The sequence below is a fragment of the Cygnus olor genome, chromosome 10 (genome assembly GCF_009769625.2).
Source record: "Cygnus olor isolate bCygOlo1 chromosome 10, bCygOlo1.pri.v2, whole genome shotgun sequence".
Lineage (NCBI taxonomy): Eukaryota > Metazoa > Chordata > Aves > Anseriformes > Anatidae > Cygnus > Cygnus olor.
The window spans coordinates 22,129,423-22,152,356 of NC_049178.1; the positions used below are offsets into that span (position 1 = coordinate 22,129,423).

The 22,934-nt window shown below is 52.5% G+C and overlaps 1 protein-coding gene and 1 long non-coding RNA gene across 3 annotated transcripts in view; both read right to left on the reverse strand.

The window, feature by feature from the left end:
* The window catches only part of PLXND1 (plexin D1), an 80,912-nt gene extending 72,363 nt beyond the window's left edge, over positions 1 to 8,549 (reverse strand). The window contains exon 1 of the mRNA XM_040568309.1: positions 7,201 to 8,549. Within this exon, the coding sequence (XP_040424243.1) occupies positions 7,201 to 8,538 (1,338 nt within the window). The 5' untranslated portion in view covers positions 8,539 to 8,549. The remainder of the gene's footprint in view (positions 1 to 7,200) is intronic.
* A 607-nt stretch (positions 8,550 to 9,156) lies between these two features.
* Positions 9,157 to 21,550, reverse strand: LOC121075281. Of its 2 annotated transcripts, none has more exons than XR_005822847.1 (4): positions 21,273 to 21,550; positions 15,097 to 15,177; positions 14,161 to 14,235; positions 9,157 to 9,354 (listed from the first exon to the last, which is right to left on the reverse strand). It is a non-coding gene; the product is annotated as an uncharacterized LOC121075281 (long non-coding RNA). The 2 variants fall into 2 exon arrangements; XR_005822846.1 differs by lacking the exon at positions 9,157 to 9,354 and adding an exon at positions 10,920 to 12,164.
* Positions 21,551 to 22,934: the final 1,384 nt, after the last annotated feature.

The window sequence follows — 22,934 nt, forward strand, 5'->3', positions numbered from 1 at the left end:
GCCCTCTCGGAGCAAGCCATCCCCACGGCTGCTGGCAGAGCTGCTGCCCAAATGTGGGAACCAGCACTGCTCCTCTGCTCCAAAATGCCAATAAATTCTGCTGGTCTCTCCCAAGTTGGAGATTGCTGTCGACAGTCTGCCACCTCCTCCACTTGCTGCAAGGTGTTAGATCCCCACTTGAGAAGAAAACAAGGACTGCAGTATTTTCTTTACCTACCCTACAAAATAAATAAATAAATAAATAAAGACAGAAAAAAAGCAAAGCAGATCCTTCCAGCAGGTGCCTGGTCGGGTCATCCCCCACCCACACTGTGCTCTGCCAAAACAGTGGCACAGCAGCACCCCAGCACCTGGGACCTCGGCTCAAGTCCTGGCACTGCCACCCATCCGATCAAGGACAAGGCATAGATCGGGTGGTCTACCACCGTATGTCCCCCACGTGAAATGAGAGCAATAGCACTCCCCGAGCACAGACCTGTGCACAGCCCTGAGACTTCACGACAAGAGATGCATGTCTACAGGTGTGCAGGGCTGCAGCAGCACCCTGCATCCCACCTCCTCTTCCCCTTTGTGCAAGGGGCACAGTGCGGGGAAAAAAGCCTTCAAACATCAGCCACGTTTCCTCCCCGTGGCCCAGAGCTTTTACCCTGTCCATCACCTCCTTGGTGTTGTGACCACAGTGCAAAGGGCTGGTCACGCATCCACGCCTGCAGCCCTGGTGCTGCAGGGGCTGCAAGGCACGAGCTCGCACACTGCGGCACCGGCCGGACTGGGACTCCCAGCCACGCTGCTGTAGGTAGTGTGCGATGGCACTCAGGTGTTTGTAACTGATTGTTTCCAACTGCTGCTGGTTCCAGCTTGCCTTGTGTTTGCATTAAATTACCGCAGCCAGGGGCTCAGACTTATTATGTTTCCAGCAGCTTGCTGGAAGAGGTCATCAGACCAGAATATCACAAGTTTGCAGTTGCCTACATGTTTAAATAGATGCCTAGCAGGATTTAGAAGCAGGCTGAGCGAGGTGTTTTTATAGCATCCCCAGGCACCCATCCACGTCTCCAGGTGCCTTGTTCACCTCTGCCCTGAGCCCTGCTCATCTTCCGTCTCAATCACAATAAAACAGACTTTCAAAAATCAGAAAAGAGATGCCACAATTCCTTCACTTCCACCCACCAAGACCTCACAGCCAAGCTAGCACTGGTTGGATCCCCTGAGGAGCAGGTTCACATTTGTCTGTGAGCTCAACGCCTGCCCTGGAAAACATCCACGCTCCGCAAACACAAGTGGTTTGAAACCCCTGAATGAACGGACAACTGAGATGTGCTCACCACCTTCGTATGACTGTGTGATCACCTCTCCAGACTCCTCCAGCATCCCTCTGGCTGTGACAGTCAGCAACTGTGGCTGACATCGTACCTCCATGTACAACACTGGACTTGGCAAAAATGGTTCTTCTGTATTCCACCTTAGCCATTACTTAGTTACAGGAGATTTGATGAGCTCAATGGATCAAAATTAATCTGAGTTTCTATTTATCAAGGACGACAATACCTGTGCAGCTGACTGTGGCTCTCTGGAAGCCTGCAGGGGTGGCTCTGGTTCCCCGCAGCCAGGGTACCCTGCTCCCATCCCGCCTGGGCCAGCAGCAGCCGGCAGCACTGGCCCCAGGGTTCAGAAGCAGGCCAGGAGCCATCTTCTGTTCTCTCACCTAAAGCAGACGCAGTCTCTGGTTTCCAGGCACAGACATTTCCATGACTTTGACTGGATTTCCCTTTGCGACGTGTTTCACGTGAGCTGCAAGCAGGTGTAAGCCACAGGGACTCCCGTGGGCACGTTCCCACCCTGCCTTCGGCTCCCCAGGGACACCCCTGCCCCACACCAAGAGCGGGGGCACTCGCCTGCCCCCAGGCACACTCAGCCCATGGACCATCGAGCCGAGCCCCTCCCTGGAAGGACGAGATTCACATGGCTCCTGTCCCACATTTGCCAGCTGCCCGTGTGTGCCTAATTCCCAGTAAAAGGCAGACAGTGACATAAGTTTCCAAGGAAACACACCTAACACCTGCCATGCCTAACTAATACCTGGTGAGGGACAGAGCAAGTGCTCTGTACCCAGCTCAGGGTCCAAGCCTGACGTCCTCCAAATCTCAGCAAAGCTCAGGCTTTGGCCCGAGCCTCTCCCCTAAGTACCCGAGGTCCCAGCAGCCACCCCTCAGGCAGACTGGCCACTTGCTGCCCAGGCAAGGAAGGCTTGGGAGGAAACCTTGACAGGCACAGGACACTGATGTCTTGTAAAGCAACACCCCGAACTAAAACAGACGTCACTGATACGACTAACTTTGTAGTAACGGGGCGTTCTCCTCTTCAGGTGAATGCTAGCACCTCCAACGTAGCACCTTCTGTGAAAAGCAGAAATGAAGTCTGCTGCAGGAACTCCTGCCTTATTCTTAATGTACAAATTAAGTGTAAATTCCCAATTTCCCTTCTTTGGCTAATCCTCTGGATTTATGTGAGTAGATGTAAGGTTAGAGCACATTTATTTTCATGTTTGGAATTTCTAAATTCATATAAACCAGCACTTCACAGTAACTCAGCTCCTATAAAACCCAATCCCACAGAGACGCCACAGTGCTTGGACAGCAAGTAGATGCTTTGTCATATTCCCACGTGTATATGATTTTTTTTTTCTTTGGGAACATTTTCTTACTGGTTTCAAACCACATTTCCATGCACAAGCATTCATATACTGAAATTGTTTATACAGTCTACCCAAGGAGTTCATTTTATTTAACAGCCCGTTATAGTAAAACTCACTGGTGGGTATCTCATCATTACGCCACAAAGCACTGTGTTCAATGAGCATGCAGGATCTGACACAAAGCCACAAGAGCCAGAAACTTGAGAATTAATGCTGAAACGCATCATTATCCCATGCCGCTGTGCCTAAGTTTTTCAGCATAGAAAACAATTGGGTTTTTCAGCCTTTTTAGAGTTGCAGACCCCAAAACATTTCCCAGGAGTGATGCAGATCCCTGGGTAGCAAATCTAAACCTAAATCTAAGGAATACGAGTCTGCTTTCTCTCATTATCTCTCAGGGAGTTTTTAGGAGAGCATGGGGCTTGACATGGAAAACCACAGAAGGCAAGTAAGGAGCCTGGTGAAACCGGGGCAGGCTTACCAGCTCGGCTTCCCTCAAGAGTCCTGGCCGGCCACGCAGTGCATTTTATCCCATGTTGATCTCAGACTCCTACATCAGCGAGCATCTGGGCACGCAGCAGGAAGGATTGCAGGGACACCTGGACATCCACATTCGCTTACCCTTCTGCTGCTGCCACAGCTGGGAGCACGGAGCCAGAACAGCCTGGTAGCTGCCTCAGTTTCCCTGCCCAGAAAGGCAGACGGTGCAACACACAGACACCGGCCATGGCCAGAGGGTGCCATGCGGCTGTCCTGCGCTGGGGCACCCAGGGAGGCAGCGTGGAGAACTGGCCATCACCTCCGCTCCTGTGGTGCTGCAGGCATCCTGCTCAGCCTCCCCAGGCCGGTTTTCACAAGGGCGCTGGCTCCTGGCAGCTGCGCCACGCTCCGGCTGTGCCACGGGGCTGACCTTCACACCGAGCGGGCCACAATCCGGCTGGGAAGAATAGTTCAGATATGAAGTTAACCCGCTCGGTGTCCCCAGGCTTCGGTAAGCACTGTCAGCACATTGCTGCAGTTGACATTAAAGACAGGCTGCTGAAGAGAGCTTACACCCCCTCCTCCATTCTGGAGGCTGAGGTCCAAATTTGATCCAGGCTTGTAGCAGTAAAAACAGGGCAGTGACTTCAGGCAGGTATTTCATCTCAGCTGCATGTGTTACAAACACAGCCTGCTATTTGATATAAAATTAATTACAAAAAAGCTACTTTTGCTGTGGGAAACCAAACCTAGAGCTCACCTACTCACTCTCTGCCCATCAAGAACCAAACCAAACCAAATCCTTCCCTGGAACATCCTCCTTCCCGTACGCTGCTTCTGCTTATCCACCTCCGTGGTGACTTTTTGGTGGCGCTCATCGAGAACAACCAACCAACCTGCTGACCTAGACCATGCTCCCCTGCACACTTTCCCCATGTCTCACAAAGTCATTAAGCACGTGCTTAATTGCAAGTCAGTGCTCCCACGACAGGGACGGGGTGCCCCCAGGACATCGGCCCAGCCACCAGCCTGGGGAGACGCAGTGGCTGCAGCTCCCGCTGCCCCGGCTGTCCTGGCAGCCCCGAGACGTGGCTGGCGCGGCTGGAGCCAAGGGCTGGTGGCAGCGGCCTGGGAGCACTCTGGGCACTGGGACCGAGGCCTCGCATGGTGCCCACCTCCCACAGTGTCACCTGCCACCACGCCGAAGGTAACGAGCCTGACCTGCCATCGCCCCATTCTCCCAAAAGCCATCCCTCGTGCCCGAGTGCCAGGGCTCCCCGGCTGAGTCACAGCTAAGTGCTGCAGGAGAGGAGCATTCAATTAGACAGAACAACACACAAGGGGACAATGATTTTCCTTTCACACCGCATTACGCCTAACAGCCAGTGCTCCCTATTTGTAGCAACCGACTACTTCAGCCTAACATGTATTCGGAGTGAATCAGGTCATCATTAGATTTTCATTTTTTTTCCAGAAGGAGCTTAAAACCCAACCACCTAGACTACAGGAAGAACTAATGAACCACAATTTTGATAATACCGGTGCACCTATCAGTGATGCATAGGCAAAAGAAAACTTGGAAACCCACTAACGGCTGGAAAAGTGGAGCTTATAATGGGAAGGCAGCTAGACACTGATCTGCACCACTGAACCAGCTGCTGCTTTAATACATTTTCCTGCTGTGTTCCCAGGGCTGGGACAGAAAATGTATTAGAGTATTTCATTGTCTTGAAGGTGGAAATTGATGTTAGATTTTTGCAGCACAAAGAAACACAATATTACAACTCTTCTCTTGACACTGCCACTCTGGGACTTGAAAACGAAAACAGCTTGTTAACTTGTTGGCAATTCTAATGATTAAGTAAAAGGCAAAAAAAAAAAAAAAAGAAAGGCTCTCCTTCTGACTGGTAGGAAGGCTTCCCAGCAGGCTTGGTCAGCGGTTTTAGAGGAAAACGCTTCAAATAAATAGGAAGCGTAGAAATATTAGGCATGAACGAATATTAATAGTATGCTTCATTTATATCCTGCTGTACTTGACATCAAAGGATCTCAAAGCAGCTTTACAAATGTAATCTTTCACAACATGTGAGTTAGGCTTCTGAATAACAGTAATAGATACAGGAGTGTGCCTCAAATCAGGAAACTGAGGCACTTACAATTAAATGACTGGCTCGAGGACAGCCACTCAGCACCAGGATCGGTACTAGATAAACCAGAACCCCATTTTCCCTGTCCACCCTTTATAATCACCAGCCACACTGCTGTTTCCATTTAAACAAATCTTCTTGCAGCCTGATCTCACCACAAAGCTAAGCACAGCAGATGTCTAGTGACTTCCATAGGACTGGAGGCTCAGCATTTTCTAGCTCGCTCTCCTGAACCTCACATACCTGATTGCTTACCCTTTCAGGAACACAGACTTCCTTCGCAGAATGAACTGACAACATACTCCTGGTTGTCCTCCTCCACCACCCACGGAATGTTCAGAGGAAAGAACCGATACCAGGACTACACTTCGCAGTGCATCCACATTATAGGCCAGATTCAGAGATGGAGAGAAATCTCATCTCAGTGAACTCAGGGTCTCTTTGGAATCACTAGGGAATTAGCTGTCTGAATAGCTTATTGGATATAGCACTTGATATTTCAAATGTTATTACACTGCTGTTACTTGTAATTATTTTCCTTAATAGCAAAAGTTAGAAAAAGCTGTGTTTTGTCAACCATCGAGAAGTGCTGAGGAAGCTCTAGGGGACCAGGTGTCTCTCTGCCATTGAGTTTCAATTAAAACTGTGCTTCTAACTCTTAAGCACTCTCCAGACTTCTTAGCCGCAGTGTCTCCTCTCAACCCGTCTGACAGAGATGCTACAATCCTGCGAGGTGCTGAGTGTCAGATTTGCAGGGATGCTGAGCATCAGCCCCAGCCAGCAAGACCTGCGGGTGCTTTCCTGCCCTGTAAATAGGATTCCCGACCCCCAGTGCCTCCTCTGAGAGCCGTGACCATGCCAAAACTTGAGGACTGGGCTCCTAGTGTTTAATGCACTGACTCTTTGTGGAATTAACTCAAAAGCCAGGACAACTACCAGATTGCCTGGCTGTCAGGCAGCTTGTAGTTTGCCACCAGGGAAAAACTATTCAACTTTGCTAGAGTAGGTCTACGAACCAGCGCATTAAGACTACATATTTTAACGCAGCATGGAGATGCCACGCTAAACACTTCGGTTACCATGGGAAACCTTTCTCTCTTTGCCACTGGCATTGCACAGGGAAGCCCAAGCCCAAATGCTCTATCTTGCCTTGGAAATCCAACAGATGTTTTTACGATCTTTGATGGAGCTGAGTTATGCATCCTTCCCAGAGGAAGGGAAAAATGCAGTGTTAAAGCAGCTCTTTCTCTCTTTCTTTGTTTCTTTCTCTCTTTTTTTGTTTCTTTCTCTCTTTCTTTCTCTCCAAACAGTGCACGTCTTTAGCGAAAGGGAAAACAGCCGTCTATCCAGCGTTAACATTTACGTCCACTTGGTAACGAATCGTGACAACGGCAAACTTTTCCCCCGAACGCAACGGAACAAGGCCGCCTGTGTGCGCGCCTCCCCTCGCAGGGCTGCCCGGCCGCGGCGCGACGGGACGTGGGAAGGGAGCAGCTGCGGCTGGCGGTGCTCCCCCCGCCACCTCCCTCCCGGCTGTGCAGGGCGCACGGCCGGACACCGAGCGTCTGAGTCACCGCCGGATCGCTGCGGCAGGGAACGTGGGAATATCGCTGCCCCGCCGCGGAGCCCCGCCGCGCACGCACGCGGCAGCGCACACGCGCTCCCTCCGCTCCGCCGTGCCGAGCGCGGTGCGCGCCTGCCCCGCGAGGCAGCGGGACCGGCCGGCGGTGCGGGACGCGGAGCGGGGCGCGGAGCGGAGCGGAGCGGGGCCGCCCGGGCGGCAGCGGACGGGGCGGGCCGGCCCCGCCGGCCCCAGCCTCGGGGCGCCCCGTCGGCGCTCCCCGCGGCGCCGCCCGGCCCGGCAGGTGCCCGCCGTACCTGGATGTTGCGCTTCTCGCAGGCCGGGCCGGTGCCCTGCACCACGCTGTCCAGCACGGTGACCATGCCGGCGGCCGGGCTGACGAAGCAGGAGTTGCGCGCCGCCCGGATCGTCTCCTCGATCTCGGCGAAGCGGAAGACGCAGAGCGCCGAGAGCGGCCTCCCGCCGCCGCCGCCCGGCCCGGCCCGCTCGAAGACGCCGAAGAGCAGCTCCTCCTCGGGCGGCGAGGCCGCGGCCGGGCCCGAGGGGCTGCGCCAGGCCGCCCGCGCCGGGAAGACGGAGACGAGGCGGGTGAAGGCGTCGGCGGCGCCGCCGCAGCGCAGCCCCAGCTGGATGTAGGACTCGGTCAGCTTCTTGGTCTCGCCGCTGCCGTTGAGCGTGGCCTCGGCCGCGTCGCCCAGGCAGATGCGGGCCAGCAGGCTGTGCGAGGGGCTCTCCTTGTCGCCCGCGTTGGCCTCGCTGTTGAGCGCCAGGTAGGCGTAGGGGCGGCGGGCGGGCGGCGCGGCGCCGCGCTGCAGGAAGGCGCGCACGAAGCTGAGCTTGTGGCGCGCCTTGGCGACCTGCTTGATCTTGAAGATGTTGTCGTCGGAGGGGTTGATGTCGAAGGTGAAGAGCTTGGCCAGGTCGCCGCGGGCGTTGAGCGCGCGGATGGCGATCTCGGGCGTGTTCTCGAAGCGGTGGTCCTCCAGGCTGCGGTTGCGGGGGAAGAAGGGGCTGCCGAAGCCCGTGTAGGTGGCGGCCACCAGCAGCCGCGCCCCGCCGCCTCCGCCGCCGCGGCGCAGCACCAGCCCCACGGTGGAGGCGTTGGGGTGGTTGGCCGCCACGTTCAGCATGCTGGGGAAGACGGTGACCGCGTCGCTGCCGCCCGGCGGGAAGCGCACGGCCACGGCCGAGATGTTGGCCATGCTGCGGAGCTGGCAGAGGCCCTGGTAGATGGAGCCGCAGACGACGAGGACGCCCTGCTCGGGGTCGGGCTGGAGGATCTTGTTGTAGTTGTTGGTGAGCACCTTGGGGTGCTCGCAGGAGGCCTGCGGGAGCTGCGGCGCGTGGCACAGGGGGCTGTCCAGCACCGGCCCCACCGCCGCCTCCGCCTGCAGCGCCAGCTCGCCCCCCGACAGCTGGAACAGGCGGTTGACAGCCGCCAGGTAGACGCGGGAGCCGGGGCCGTCCAGCGCGAAGTTGTTGGTGGGGGTGGGCGAGAGGAACTTGCGCTGCACCTCCAGGCCGGCGGCGCGGCCGGGCAGCAGCAGCGGCAGCAGCGGCAGCAGCAGCGGCAGCAGCGCGGGGGGCCGCGGCTCAGCGCCCGCCGCCGGGGCCGGAGCCGGAGCCGGAGCCATCCCGCCGCCCGCGCCGCCGCGGAGCCGCCGAGTGCATGAGCCCGCTGCGAGCGGCGGGAGGGGCCGAGCCGCGGGGCCGCTTCCTGCGGGGGCTGCGCGCCCGCCGCCGAGCGACGCCCGCGGGAAGTGGCGGCCGCGGCGGGTGCGCGGGTGCGCGGCGCTGCGCGGCGGGGGGCGGCGGGGCGCGCTCACGGCCGCGCCTCCCTCCCTCCGCCCGCCCCCGCCCCCGCCCTTCTTGGCGTTACTCACTTCTTTCTTATTCGGGGTTTGTCATGTGAAGATGATTAAGTCGCAGATATTTTTCCCCGCGCCGCGGGTCGGCCCCGCACCGGGCGGGGGCACGCGCGCGGCGGCCCCTCTGCCCCGGGCACGGCTCTCCTCCGCCCCCCCCCGCTTCTCCCCAGCCGTTTTCGCGCAGAACCGGCGGAGGGGCGGCCGAGGGAAGCGGCGCCTTCCCCGGCGGCGGAGCGGCGCGGCCAGCCGGGGGGAACGTGCCCCCCGCCGGCCGGCCCCGGGCCGGGCCGGGCAGGGCCGGGCCGGGGGCTGCCGGGCGCGTCCCGTCCGGGCGGCCGCGCCCGCTGCGGGCTGCGACCCCGAGCGGAGCGGGGGGCCGGGGGCAGCGCGGCCCCGGGCTCGGGTCGTTTCCCGGCCCCGGCCCCGGGCAGCTCCCCCGGGAACCGGCCCCCGGCGCGGAGAGCGGCGTGCGGCTCCTCGGGGCCCCACCTCCGGAGGGAGCTTTGCCCGCACGAGGAGCCAAAGGCAGAGTTCGGAACAGGACCGTGCGTCTCCTCTGCCCTCCATCGGGCTCTTCTTTAACTGTAGAAAGGGAATAAATAAATAAATATATAAAAAGAGAAAGAAGTGTTGGTATTTCCAAATTCCACCCACTGAAATCCACGGGGGGGGGGCGGGCGGGATGGCCCCGAGATAGCGCAGCCTCTGATCCACCCTTCCTTATCGGCGTGGGAACGCTCTACCTGGGTGGGTGAAAGTGTAAATTCACATCCCCGGCAGTTCTCCCCACGTCCGTGGGCACGTGCTCACCCCCTCGTCGTGGGGAGGGATGCTCTTAAACCGAGGAGCGCGGCCAGGTAAGACTACAAAGAAAGCTCCGAACGATCCTGCGGCAGGAGCCTGCCTGGGCTGCACTCTGTGCAACAGATGCTTTGTTTGCTCACAGAGCTTACAGCCCCGCAGCTGCCCAGAGCAGCACTCAGCAGAGCCGCCCAGACCCCAGGCCGCAGGCAGGTGCCGAGGGGGCACGGGTGGGCTGCAGTGTGCTGCAGTACCCTGACCATTGGCACCCTGGGGATGCTTCCAGCCAAAACAAGGGCAGAGCTGAAAGCCAGGCACATAGCTTTATCCTTAGCGTCCTCGTCTCAATCCTGAGTTTCCACTATGAGCAGAGACCTAGCCGGAGCACCCACCTGTGGAGGAAAGCAGAGGGGAAGCTTGTAGCCTTGCTTTCACCATGCAGCTACAACTGTGTATCATTACAAGGGCACAGGTCTTCTTGCAACAGGGGAGTGTAGGGGAGCGTGGCCCCTGCACAGGGTTGAGTACAGAAGCACCTCACCATCCACAAATAGCTGTCAGCATTTAAAGCAAGGGTAGGAAATCAGACGAGCCCTGGAAAACTGCATTCCCTCCTGTCCCCAAACTGTGCCTTACCACCCTGCCCATTCTCATGATGCTTATTTTCATTTATACAAAATATGTTAGCAAGGCTGATGAGAATTCTGCACGACTTCTGTTCTGGAGAGGAAAATCCTCTGTTGTTGTCTAATCTCATTTCTATACCTGCCAGTTTTCCTCACCCCCTTCCTGTCCTCCTTGCTCTCTTCAGAGCACTAATTAATACACAACTGTTTTGGCCATGCCATGTCCACCGAAAATGTGCATTGAATTAAATGTTGTGCTTTCGTGCTAACTCATTGTCTCTGGTAATCATATCCTTAATTAGTAGAGTTATTAGCTGTTTCTGAATGTGGGACTCCCAGTTGTTGGATCTTTTTTTTAAACTACAAGATAGCAATATTTAAATGTGATCGTGTCTTTAATTGCATAGAAATAAACCCCCATAATCCCAAACCCTTAATCTGCCTAATTTAGGATTTCTTATGGCTGCTTATCCTGATAGTAGAGCATCTTCCATGTGGAATCAGCCTTTTAAGGCATATCAAATTAGGTTCCAGATTACAGTCAGTTAAAAATAAAAAAAAATATATATAGGCCAAAGAGCATATAAAAATGTTTGACTTACCCAAAGGTATTCAGTAGTTACTTTGTAAGAAAAAAAATCCCCCGGGAGCTCTGACTCCCATTTCCTATGGTGAGCAGTTAGCTACACTGATACAATTAAAGCCAAAATATTTGTGGTATTGAAGGATTGTTTGACAAAGATTTTATTGTTGTTGTTAGGAAACAATCCTCTGGTAAGATGCTTTGAGGGGAATATTTTCCAGAAATGATTTCCCACCCCTATTATCTGGGCTGTTAGAAGCTCTAGTGAGTATTTCAGGGTAATGCTCCTAATGGAGTAGTAGAGGTTTTTAAATCTCTCATACACAGATCTCACCATTATTTTTTTGTTCAGGAAGAAAAAAGGAAAGGTCAAAATTAAACCACATGCCTCCTGCAATAGGCATTCACCCCCCTGCCAAAATCCCTTCCTGTGTGACTCCTGTGCAGGTTTAAAGACAACAGCTTTTCAGATATCTCTGTGGGGGAGAGGGGCTGTGTGCATAAGAACTCAAAAACACTTTAATTATTAATAAATATATTTACACGAGAACAGTTTCCCTTTAGGGGAAACATGAGTTACTCATGCAATTACTCAGGTTATATTGACTCAACACTGTCAAAAAAAAAGGACCTAATCACTTTAATACAGGGGGCATAAACATCTATTTATTTAGTGGGGTTTGTGTGCAAGGTAACCATAAAGTGCCCTGTGGATTTGGGAAGAAAACTCACCCTTGCACGTGGGAGACGGTGGGGTTTGACTCAGCAGACGTGCATGGGACAGGCTCGCGGGGCTACCTCTCCCTCTGTGCGGGGACCCCGTGGGTACCACAGGTGCTTGGGGCTGGGCTGCACAGGAGGGCAGAGGCGTGTGGGGTTGCATGGAGCAGCCACGGTCCTGCTGTGGGTACAAGCCACGGACCGCACACCACCATGGGGTGGGCTCCTCACGTCCTGGCAGAGGAAAGGCAACGCTCGGCCTCGGTCACACAGTAGCTGCCGCTGGGCAGTCGCCCGCCCGCACCAGGTCACATCAGAATATACCACTGCTCCGGGCCAGACAGCCAGATCTCATTTTTGTCTATCTCCTTCACACCTTGCCTTTAAGTGGGATCTTTGGTTCATTTTCTATAAGATTGCAGGGCAGGCTAGTGGGAGACCATAGGGTAGATTCACATTCACCAGCACTTGTTTTGAATCCATTTGGCCGCTTTCTTTCCCTCTCAAATACATAACAATGCAAAATGGCCGATGGATAGCTGTACCGGATCAGAGCAGGGGTCCAGCTCACGCACTGTCCTCATCCTGAGAGAGGCTGCTGGTGGCTCTCTGAGGAAAGGGTTCCAGAGGCAGGAGGGAGGATGCCAGGAGGTCTCCAGGTGCTGAGGAAGTGCAAGGGGAACTAAGGGTGAGCAGAGATGCACTCAGACACAGAAATCATTACCTGCACAAGAACTGCTCCTGATCACCACACTTATCTGATGCTGTCCAGTCCTGCCTGCCACCCTGCTTTGTCCAGTTAGTTGTTAGTGCCTAGTGTCATCAGGCTGGATGCATCAGCAAAGTGCTCAAAAACGCACTTCAGGGCACTCAGAAATAACAGAGGGCTTGGAAATAGACTGATTAGCAATTCTCAGTATATTTTTGGATGAGCATGGACTGAGTCCCTATTTTATTGTTACTAATCTGTGTTGTGAGCACAGCTCATGGAGAAGGAGGCCAGACTGTCATTCCTGTTATTACTAATGATTTAGCACACTGGGATTCTGCTAGGTGCTTAGCAGAAAGATTAAGGCAAGGTCCCTTCCCAAACGTCCTTTAATCTAAGCACAAGCTGTGGTGTGGGCTCAGGCTTCACTGCAAATGGCTGTTGCAGGAATTGCACTGGCGGGCTCCACTGCCACCGTGTTGCTGGCCTCCAGCCCTGGTCTGAGCAAGGGCGAGAAGGATTTATGGGGACATATGGCTCTTTCTGAGAAGAATCATGCTTTTTTCCCCTCAAATCTCTTTGTTTTCGAAGATGAACCTTTCCCAGTGTAATATAGAGCAGAGTATGTAATGCAGTCATAACCTTGTCTGCAGCGTGCAGCCGGCTGACGTGCTCACCGTGAGGGATTCGCCTCCAGAGAGGAGCTGTGCAGACAGAGGTTGTGAGCATGAAAAGGTCTCCTTCTGGGTTAATGATGGATTCAGTGCTGGTGAAAGTTCGCGCACACACAATAATGGCAGGATTTTCCAGACAAGGAGGTTTATCACCAGGCAATGAAAAATGTATGTTTTGTAGGCTGTGCTGGGATTTGACACCAGCGTTGAGGGTGGAAAAGAGTTTTTGTTTTACAGGCTGGGCCCTCAGCTGGGAAGCAGCAGGCTCCCCACCTTCCCACAGGTCCGTTTTGTGACCTGCTGCTTTTTGGTTTTCTCTCTAGAGGTTAAGAAAGGGCTCAGCGCTCACTGCCCCCAGAGTCTCACACCCATCGGGGCTGGAAGCACAGCTCAAACACGTCTCCAGCTCCGCTCTGCAAGAAGTTGAACATGTACCCGGGGCCAGCGGCAGTGCAGGGGGGGGCAGGGAGCAGCACCCGGTGCTGCTCAGGCAGCGGTGTGCCCGGGGCAGGGGGCCCAGCCCGCACAAGGACTCGTGCTGCCGCCGGAGCCACGGCAGCGCCCAACGCAGGGACGGCCGCGTCCCGTCCATGTCAGGCCCCGGCTCTGGTCCCGCTACTTCTGACTGAATTCCAGCAGCGTGGGATGCAGCATTTGGCTCCCAGCAAAGGAAGCAAATGCAACATAAAGCAGAGCATCCCCTCGTGGGATTCGCAGCAGGGGCCGGGATGATTGTTCAAAACAAAGCATGGCCGCCTTGGAAGCGAGCCTGATTCTTACCCCCAGGATTCGCACACGAAGCCCCTAGCTGACCCACGCGGCAAGGCCCTGCAACGGCAGCCAGCAGGGCTGATCCCACCAGCTTTGTTCAATGTCCCCCGCCAAAGCCCGGAGGAAGTTTTTCCTTATGAAGTCAGGCAGGATCGTGCCACACTCTTTGCAATATGCTAACTTTCCAGTGAGCAGTTGCTCAATACGTGCTTAAGTAGACAGGCCACTACTACCCGTTAACCAAAACAAATGGGAAAGGAGGAAAGCTTACAGCACAACAATTGCTTTCAATTAGAGGAAATATCTATTGCCAAAATATGTCAGCGGGATTTGACAGACTACATTTTTAACTGTGTACTACTGAAGGGCCGGCTGCACTAAAATGCAGCTTAAACTAAACAAGGATTTAAACCCTTCCCTTCTTTCTCACAGAATAATCACCAGGCTGTAAATATATTATTACGGTCCACACCACCCTTGTTAATTCAGAGTGATTTGACTTACCTCAGTAGTTTTGACACTATTCTCTCCCATGTTTGCAGGACTTGTTGAGGCTTCAGCACTGATGTTCATTATGTGCTTTTAAGTGAAAGGGTTGAAATGTGGTTAACTTTATAATTACTGTTTACTTTGCACACCTTAATACAAACCTAAGCATTTTGATTAAAACCTCACAAGCTGAGTCAACTCTGTATTTGGCGTGTCCGGCTCTAAGCACTCTGCTGCACAGAGCAGACACCCAAAACAGCTCCAGGAACATCCTAAGCCTAGCAGGCCCTGCCACCGGCAAACCTGTGTGTGTCCCTGGTGGCATCCCAGCCCTGCAACAGGGCCTGTGCTGGTGCCAGCCCAGTGGCCACAGCCACCACCTGCCCTGAACCCAGCCCAGCAAATACTGCTGGACCCAGGGCCCGTGCAAATTCTTGGGCTCCTGCCAAGGTCAGCTCCAGCTTCAAGTCACTTGTCAATGCTTTAGGTCTAGGTCAGGCATCCAGCCCTTGCCAAACCCAGCCCAGCGCATGGTCCCATAGCTTCTGTATCCAGCTGTAACGCTGACTCACAGTCTCTGCTAGCCCAGTCCCCAGCTGGTGTTAACCCCAGCCTTCCCATCTCAGCCAGTCCCAGCCATGGGCCCTGTTAAGACAGCCCTTGACAGCATCATCTCAATGACTTACCCTGGCAGTAATTATCATTCATAGCAATAAACTGAGCGTATCAGCATCTCTAACCCTAACCCTGCCAGGGGGCCTCACGGCATTACTGTCCCATCCTCCAGCACCCTGACCTCTACCCCAGCGCCATCCCACCCTGAATTCCAGCCAAGAGCCCCCCGCCAGCCAACCCGCCTGCTGCCAGACCCGTACCCTACCCTGCATCCCCACCTGGACACATTCTGCCCAGAACATGCCTGTGCCACTTCTAATAAGTGCAAGGTAGTACCTTGCTGTTACAAGAAAGTCCTCCTCAACCTCATTGTTCTCCACATGGGACGATCAGGTCCTGCAGTTCTTGCACTGTGCCCTGGCATTTGAATAGAGATACAGGGTCAGCTTCTTGCAGTACCTTACCAGTAATTAGTAGGTGTCAGTTACAAACATACTCATCCACCACTTTTTACTAGGGAACCTAAAATACTTTCATACCTATATCTTACAATGGCCTGCTATCTGCGATTTCTAGATAAATCTTTGATGTGCGGAGTCCAACAGCATATGTTTTACGTTGCCTCTAATAGCTGTCTTTTAAGTATAATGTCGCTTGTGGGGTGTCGTCTGGTATTGTATATTTTTGGACATATTTTTAAACAGTGTAATTTCGTTCTTGACATTTCCTTAGTGACCTCAACAGTCTTAGAGGTTTACACATTTCTTATGTGCAGTCAACACATCCATTAATCTTAAAGATAAGCCAAAATTTAAGTCTCTCACACACATGTATATACACATATATACACCTAAAAAAAAAAACCACATAAGCACACACACTTAAAACGTCAGCAAGTCCTATGTTGGATTGGTTGTAGCATTTTAGATTTTGTAGCAGAAGAGCACTAGCAAGGAGAGCTAGCAGACAGGTTAGGCTGCAAATATGCTATGTAGAATAAGCATGCATGCATGCACGTGAATGTATTTGCGCCTGAACTCACCACAAAATCAATATTGTAAAAAAAAAAAAAAGTTTAAAAACTGCATACTAATGGAAACATTCATGTGACTCTTTAAACTAGTGAAAACAGCTTTTTCTTTGGATTATGTGGATAGCCTGGTAGAATGACACCTATTGCTCTACACTCACAAGCAGTTGTGACCCTGAAACTGAGCAGCAAGAGTGGTAAAGCAAAAAGAAGGGGCAACCTGCTGGTACAGCTGGGGAAAGTGAAAAAGAAGAGACAAACAAAGAGCCTAAATAATTAAAATGACCTTTCAAAACTCACTGTTTTAAAACATAAACACCATAAAGACTGGGGTACTTCTGACCCCTGAATATCAGCCGTTCCATCTTCCTAAGCAGTGGTCTTTTTGCTATTTTCACATCCACATCTCATTGTACATAGGCATACAGTGTATTTCAGGGGTTGTGGATATCACAGGAGAACTCCCCCTTCTAGGGGGTCTTCTACCCCTAGCAGGACAGAAGTCATACAAACAACATCGCCCTACCCGAGCTTAACACAAGTGACATGTTATAACAGAGAGCAGAGCAACTGCTTCATTGAACTGGGGCCTCCCTGTCCCTGGAAAGGCTAGGAAAATGGCACCAGCCCTATGCTTCATGGTGTTCATCTGGAGACAGGAAAAACCAGCTTTAATACTAACGAGGGCTGACAAGCTGCAGGTGCTGGCTCAGTGCTGAAGGTGGCAGTCCAGGGGTGGATGGCAGTAGGGTTTCTTCTCCAGGATTGGCACAAACCCATTTTACTGATGTTGTCAGGCCAGGTTCGGGCTCTGGCAGCTTCTGGGTCCTCCTGGAGCCAAAGCTGCGGACCCGCAGCTCCTGCCGCCTGCCTTGCGGCACCGACCCGAGGCAGGACCCCAGCCCTGAGCCTCAGCCAGCAGGGGAGGTGACCCCAGGTCTGCCGGGGTTATGGTAGGAAAACATGTTTTGCTAGATGACTCAGGGGACCTATCACAAAATACTGGGCTTTTCCCCTCCCTGTCTGTCAGGCTTCTTCAGGCCAGGCAGCTACAAACCCCAAATTTTCTCCTACCCCAAGAGCTGCTGGTGTGCAAGAATTAGCCGATGGATTTGGGCCAGTTCCCAGAGGAGCGACATGAGCAGCACTAAACCCACTACAGCTGGCACACATTAGGCTCTTGCCTGCAGCCCATGCAGAGGTGCCCAGGACAGAGCAAGCCACCGAGGTTTCCGTAACCTGGAATCTGACCTCATAATCTTCGTATCTCCCTCCCGGTGCTTTCTGTCCTCTCACACAGAGAACAGCTTGTCATACAGGGGCAGATTCTTTTAACCTCCCTAATGGTACTTTTCACCTTCAGGGTCCTCTCATGCACAGGGTTTATCTTCTGATCGATATTATTCTTCTAAGTGATGTCTATTTAAACCCATGTTTAAAAAGAAAACAGCAAAACTTACTTCTGGTTTCAATCAAAGCCATCAATCAATTGCCCTGTTCATTTCAGCCTTGTTGAGCAGTGTTTAGCCTCCTCTGAGCAACGCTTACAAAAGTAGGAGTCTGGGGACCAGTCCCTGAGCTCCTGCGCATGCTGAGGTTTCCTATCCCACAAGCAGTCCTGTTTTCATCGAGCCATTTGCTAAGCCGTTCGATAATCATGGCTAGCAGGGACGACAGAGCACGGCCCACAGCAAACAATAGCTTTGTTTAAGGTCATTCCTGGGACTGCAGAAAGGAAGTGCATGTTGTTCCCAGCAGATCCAGTGTTTCCAGGGCTTTCACTTAACCCATCTGTGGCACCAGTCTCTGCTCAGCAAAATTATACTGCGCTCCTCTCCCTCTTGCATGAAACCTGCAGAGTAAGCACAGCAGCAAGAGTGGCAGATCTGGCCTGCTGGCTGCTCTGATGCAGAAGGTTGAATAAATATTAGTGGTTAAACTAGTAATTAACTCGCCGGTTGAAATATCCAACAGAACCCATGTTTTCCTCCCAGTTGATGCAAATGAGAGTTGATTGTAAACAACTCATGCCTAAATTATACCTTAGAGAATCTGAGTAACACAGTTGGCCTTGCCTGAATTATTTCAGTGAAAACAAGGCAGACAAATGAGCGTAATTGCCCAACTTCTTTCATTTGCTAGCTTTTGCCTTGCTTAGAAACTCCTCAAGCTGGACATTCATGCCAGGTTTTGAATGTAAATGTACCTCTTGCCTCCAGATTGGCTCTATTAGCAAACCTGTTTTTCTTTCCTTCTTTCTACACAGAAAACTGGGGGAAGGGGAAGTCAAAAAAGACAAGAGACTGTCTGTGGCCCCTGTGCCAAAGGAACATCACACTCCAGCTCCCAGACAATCATTAAAGGAACCAGTGACCAATACTTTTGTTCCTGTGCTAGGGTCTCATACTTAATTAGCTTCAGATCTAATAGCTCTGATCCTACACAATAGATGGGGAAAGAGAGCAAGAGAAGCTGTATCAGTTCACTTATGCCATTTCACTGTTGCACAAAACTTTGCATCTGTTTTGCATGGGGACCTAATCACAACAACTGGCTAGAGCTCCTTGCTCCCAAATCAGGCAAAAAAAGCCAAGGTCTGCTTGCTACAAGTGGGCCAGCTCTTCCCTCTGCTCATGTGCTCAACCTCTGTGGACTCAGACAGCAGAGGGAGGCATCACAGGAAGCTACTGCAGCATGAACAGACTTAGGAAATGCCAGGTAGCCAAGGAAGCTGTCCTGGAGCAGCCCCAGGCCTGTGTAATGCCCAGCAGAGGTGCCAGACAGACACCAGGCACATTGCCCACTGGCCACACGGCTGGCTTCAGCTTGAGGTATGCAGCTGGGTGCCCAGGTGTGCTCTGCTGTTGTGGGGTCTGATCACCCTCATCCAGAGGGACTGTGATACTCTGCAGTCATCACACACGCACAGATGCTGAATTTTAGCCTCTCCTTTCATGCTGCCAACAGGTGGGCTCTGCTTGCGGCGCAGGAACAGGAATGCAAAAGCATCAAACACCTTTACAGCAGCTCATCATCACATATGTTGTTTACCAGGATTGCAGAACGGCTGCTGTGGGGAGCTGCTCCTTGCAAGGCCAGATTCCTAATTTGTTGGGAAGAGCCGTGGAGTTGTACTGGCTGCTCAGGACCGGCAGAGGATAGTTTTCAATAGCATATTAATCAGCCCTGACACTAGCAAATGCCAAGAGAGCCACAAAACAGCCAGATCACAAGGTGGCCATACAGATCCCTGGCTCTGTATGTATCAGGAAAGAAAAGGGAACATGTTGAGAGCGTTAGAAGAAGGGGTTTGTGCACTCATTACCTCTCTCTTAGGGAGCAAAGTCTTGTTTGCAAGCTATCTACTGATGCAAATATACTTAAGGGAAGTATTTTTGTTTTATTAGGGATAATTAAGAGCTTAAAGTTTGACACATGATCACTTATCTCTCTGATTTGGGAAAGGAAGAGACACTTCACTTTGAGCAGCACACTGTAAGACCTCTTCCCCTCAAAAAAACAAATCCATGTCTCCTTATCTCTTTTTTCCCCCGTTTGCTGCACATTCACTGACTAATGAATTCTCACCAGCTGTAACATTCATCTTCACACTTAAATCAACCTTGTAAAAGTCTACTTGTCCATAGTGAGTAATTCTTTTGATGGGTGAGTAATTTGTCTCTGTGGAAGGGCTTATGTTTGGTTTATGTTTTTTGCTGCTTGGGATAATGTGCAGTGGGAGTCTGGCTATTTTGCATAATTGTATACTTTAACTAAGTGCCGAGGGAACTCAGTCAGGGGTGGGTAGTTTCATTTTTGTTATTAATGACAACTGAATAAATAAATACAAAATAAAACAATCAAATTTGACTTTCTTTGTTGTCTTCCCTCTCTCCCCACCCCCACTCCCCAACCATCCCAGTAAAGGATGCAGTAGACAATACGATGGCTGGGAAACTTCCATGGCAATTTTTCAGGTGCTTCCTAAAATGTCTTCCATTAAGCATCCCTAGAGGTCCAGTATTTGCGTGATTATCAGAAGGAAGGCATCTGGTTGTTCTTTTGTTGTTGTTTGGTAGGATTTTTTCTTTCCTGTCTTCTTCCTTTTTCTGTTTCCTTCATCTAATGGCTTCTTAAGACTCAGCAACCCACATTTTTCTTTACAGAACACAAGAAATAACATCCCTCATTTTCACACTTCAGAGAAGAGACAAAAGAGACCTTTTGGCAAAATGTCAGATTGTGTGACTGATAACACCCCCAATCATTTCAGACTGACTTGTGGCTATGTTAGACTCAGATGTGAAAACAAAACACATACATTTTATGTTGGCCACTTCACTTCATTCCATTAAATTAGGACTAGTCATTAGCTGGTGAAGATGGAGAAACATTTCCATCAAGAACCAGGGCAGGGGGATTGCGTCTGACATCCCCTCTCCTCCCTCCCCCAACCTTCCAGCATTTTCCCTCTAGAGACATTGGTGTGAAACCAGCTCACATGACAAATTAAAGTGATTCATAACCCAGCTGTAGTCTTTGTTGACAAGCCCCATCACAAAGCAATCATGCAGATTTCATGCATCCAGAGCGTGCCAGGGAAGAAGCCTGGTTAGCAGCATAGATGGTACATTCAGAAGAGGTCTGATACAACTTCACTGAATTCATCTAGGGCACGTGAAGGCCAAATGGCTGTCACTTGACAGCAGTTAATAACATATCTTTAAAAGGGATATTTTCTACGCTAAATTAAGTTTCCAAAACATTACCATACATCTTCAGCCTTATCTTTTTGTCTAGATTTTTGGCTCTATCAGTCTTTAGACACACAAACAGGGATTATACAGATAAGCCCACAGCATGGTTCATTCTGGCAGAGGCTTATCAATCACCGTTAATTAACTTAGCGGATCCATAAACTAGACAATTCAGCAGCAATTCTCTTTTCACCACCAAGTTACAAAAAGCTTAGTGACTGTTTTTAGCATGCATCCTCTACAGGCATCACAGAGAAATGCTGCACTCAGCCCTATTTCAGTCAGCACACGCATGCACCACGTTCTGCTTTTCCCACTTTGTGCCATGTCATTTTCCTCCTTCAGGAGTGCTGGACTCCACCACAGGTTGCATTCATCTACTTACAAGCTTAAAAATACTCTGCTTACAAGCTCACAAACAGAAAACCAAACAGACACACCATTCCCTGCAATGCCCAGCCACTGCGGTCACAGGCACCCACCTAAACACATCAGCCAGCCAAGGGCTATGCCAGCTGAGCTCCTGTGCCACCTCATGGTGACTGGTGGCACTCTGGGAGCCCCCAGGCAGGCAGGCTGGGAGCACTGCCCCAGCATTTACCAACCTCAACTCCCCAGGACATGGGAGGCACACACGGCAAACACTACTGCAATTATGATGCTCGAAGGCCCCCCCAGAAAGAGGTGGTGTCCTAGTAGCTTCTTGCATGCCTCACCTCATCCACCTGAAGCTCCACGGGATGGCCCCAGCACAGCCCTGGCCTCCACACACTGCAAGGAACCACGCACACCTCTCAGCATGGCTGTGCTTCAGAGCTGGGTGCAAGCAACTTCTCTTGATCTTGCCTGACGATGCTCCTCGGGGCTGAGAGCCCCAGCTGTTTGATTCTGGATCTGTGCACACAGCCACCAGCAATTCACTCAGCAGCTGCAGCGCAGACCTAGGTGCCACAGACACAGTCCCTCCATACTGAGCAAGGACAAGCTCTAGCAGAGCCCCCCTCCGCTGCCTTTAAGCCCTGAGCTCAAACGAGCTCCTGGCCCCTGGGGCTCCAGGTGGGGCTGATCAGGGCCGTTAGGGGCTGTTGGTGCCGGGCACCAGACCCATGCCCAGGATGAGAGCCGAGTTCCAGCAGCTCCCTTGTCCCATCCAACGGCGCTGATGGAGCGAGGTTACCACCCGAGAAGTGATGCAGATGAACAGATGTCTCTGCAGCCTCCAACCTGACCGGCTTGTGATGGTGCCCTGATCAATGTCTCCCACCAACACCCCCCAGCTCTGCAGTGCCGTGCTCATGCCTAAGGTCTGGGCTCATCCCCAGTGGACATTTGGAGCTGGGTGCTTGTGAGAGAAGGATGCTCCAGTGCAAGGGACAGCCTGCCTGTGATCGTCCCCCCTGCCTCAGAAAGCACCAGTCTTCTCTTCTCTCCCTCTCCCCCAGACTGAGGCAAGTCCAGCTCAGCAGAGCCCAGCCCCTGGTGTTTATGCCCTGGCCAGGGCCAGCTTCGCCCCTGGCCGAGGGCTGCCGCACCCCTCCTCTGGGAGCAGCCCCACAGGTGGGAGCCAAGGCCCTGCAACGTGCTCGCTGCTGGGACGATGCACTGGGACACTGGTGCTCCTCCTCAGGCCACGAGAGGGGCTAAAAACGGGACTATCCTGTCTGGGCTGCAGCACCTGTGTTGCACTGAATGGGTAGTGGTGGCTTGGTGCAGACCCTGGAGGAAGAGAGATTTTCACCACTGCCTCTGTTCCCTGCAGGACACAGCACAGAGGGAGAAAAGCAGCAGCAAAAATGCAGAGGAGGAAAATGAATGATTTCAAAATAATGACCCAGGCTGATTTTGACTCCGGGGTAGATGAAGGGAACTGAGCTGGGATCCGCTCCCATCAGATGGAAGCAAATTGGACTATTTCCCGGACAGATTGGCCCCAGCTGGGAAAGATAGAAAGAGCACAAGGAAGGAAGATGGTTCAAGTAGGAGAACAGCAGCTCCAAGATACTGGCCGTTTTCAAGAAAGCCAGATTAGATATATTATCAAATCAACAGCATTAGACGTAGCTGGCAGTATCGGAGGAGCCAAGAGACAGGGCTTGTCAAAGCTGATAGTAAATCAAGGTGGAAAAGCACCAGGCTTCATCTGATTTTTCCTGAGCGTGACAAGAACCGCCCCTGCCCCAGCTCGCAGGGCAGAGGGGACGCACCCAGGGCCGGCCCTGCAGCACCTCGGGCACCGGGCACCGGGCACCTGCGGCCGCGCCACGGGACGGCTCCGAGCCGCGGGAGGCTCCGAGCACCCACGTCGGGAGCCCCGCGCCCCGCACCACAGGACCCCGACCCCGTCCCCGTCCAGCCCAGCCGCCGGCCGAGGGCCCCAGGAGCCTGGT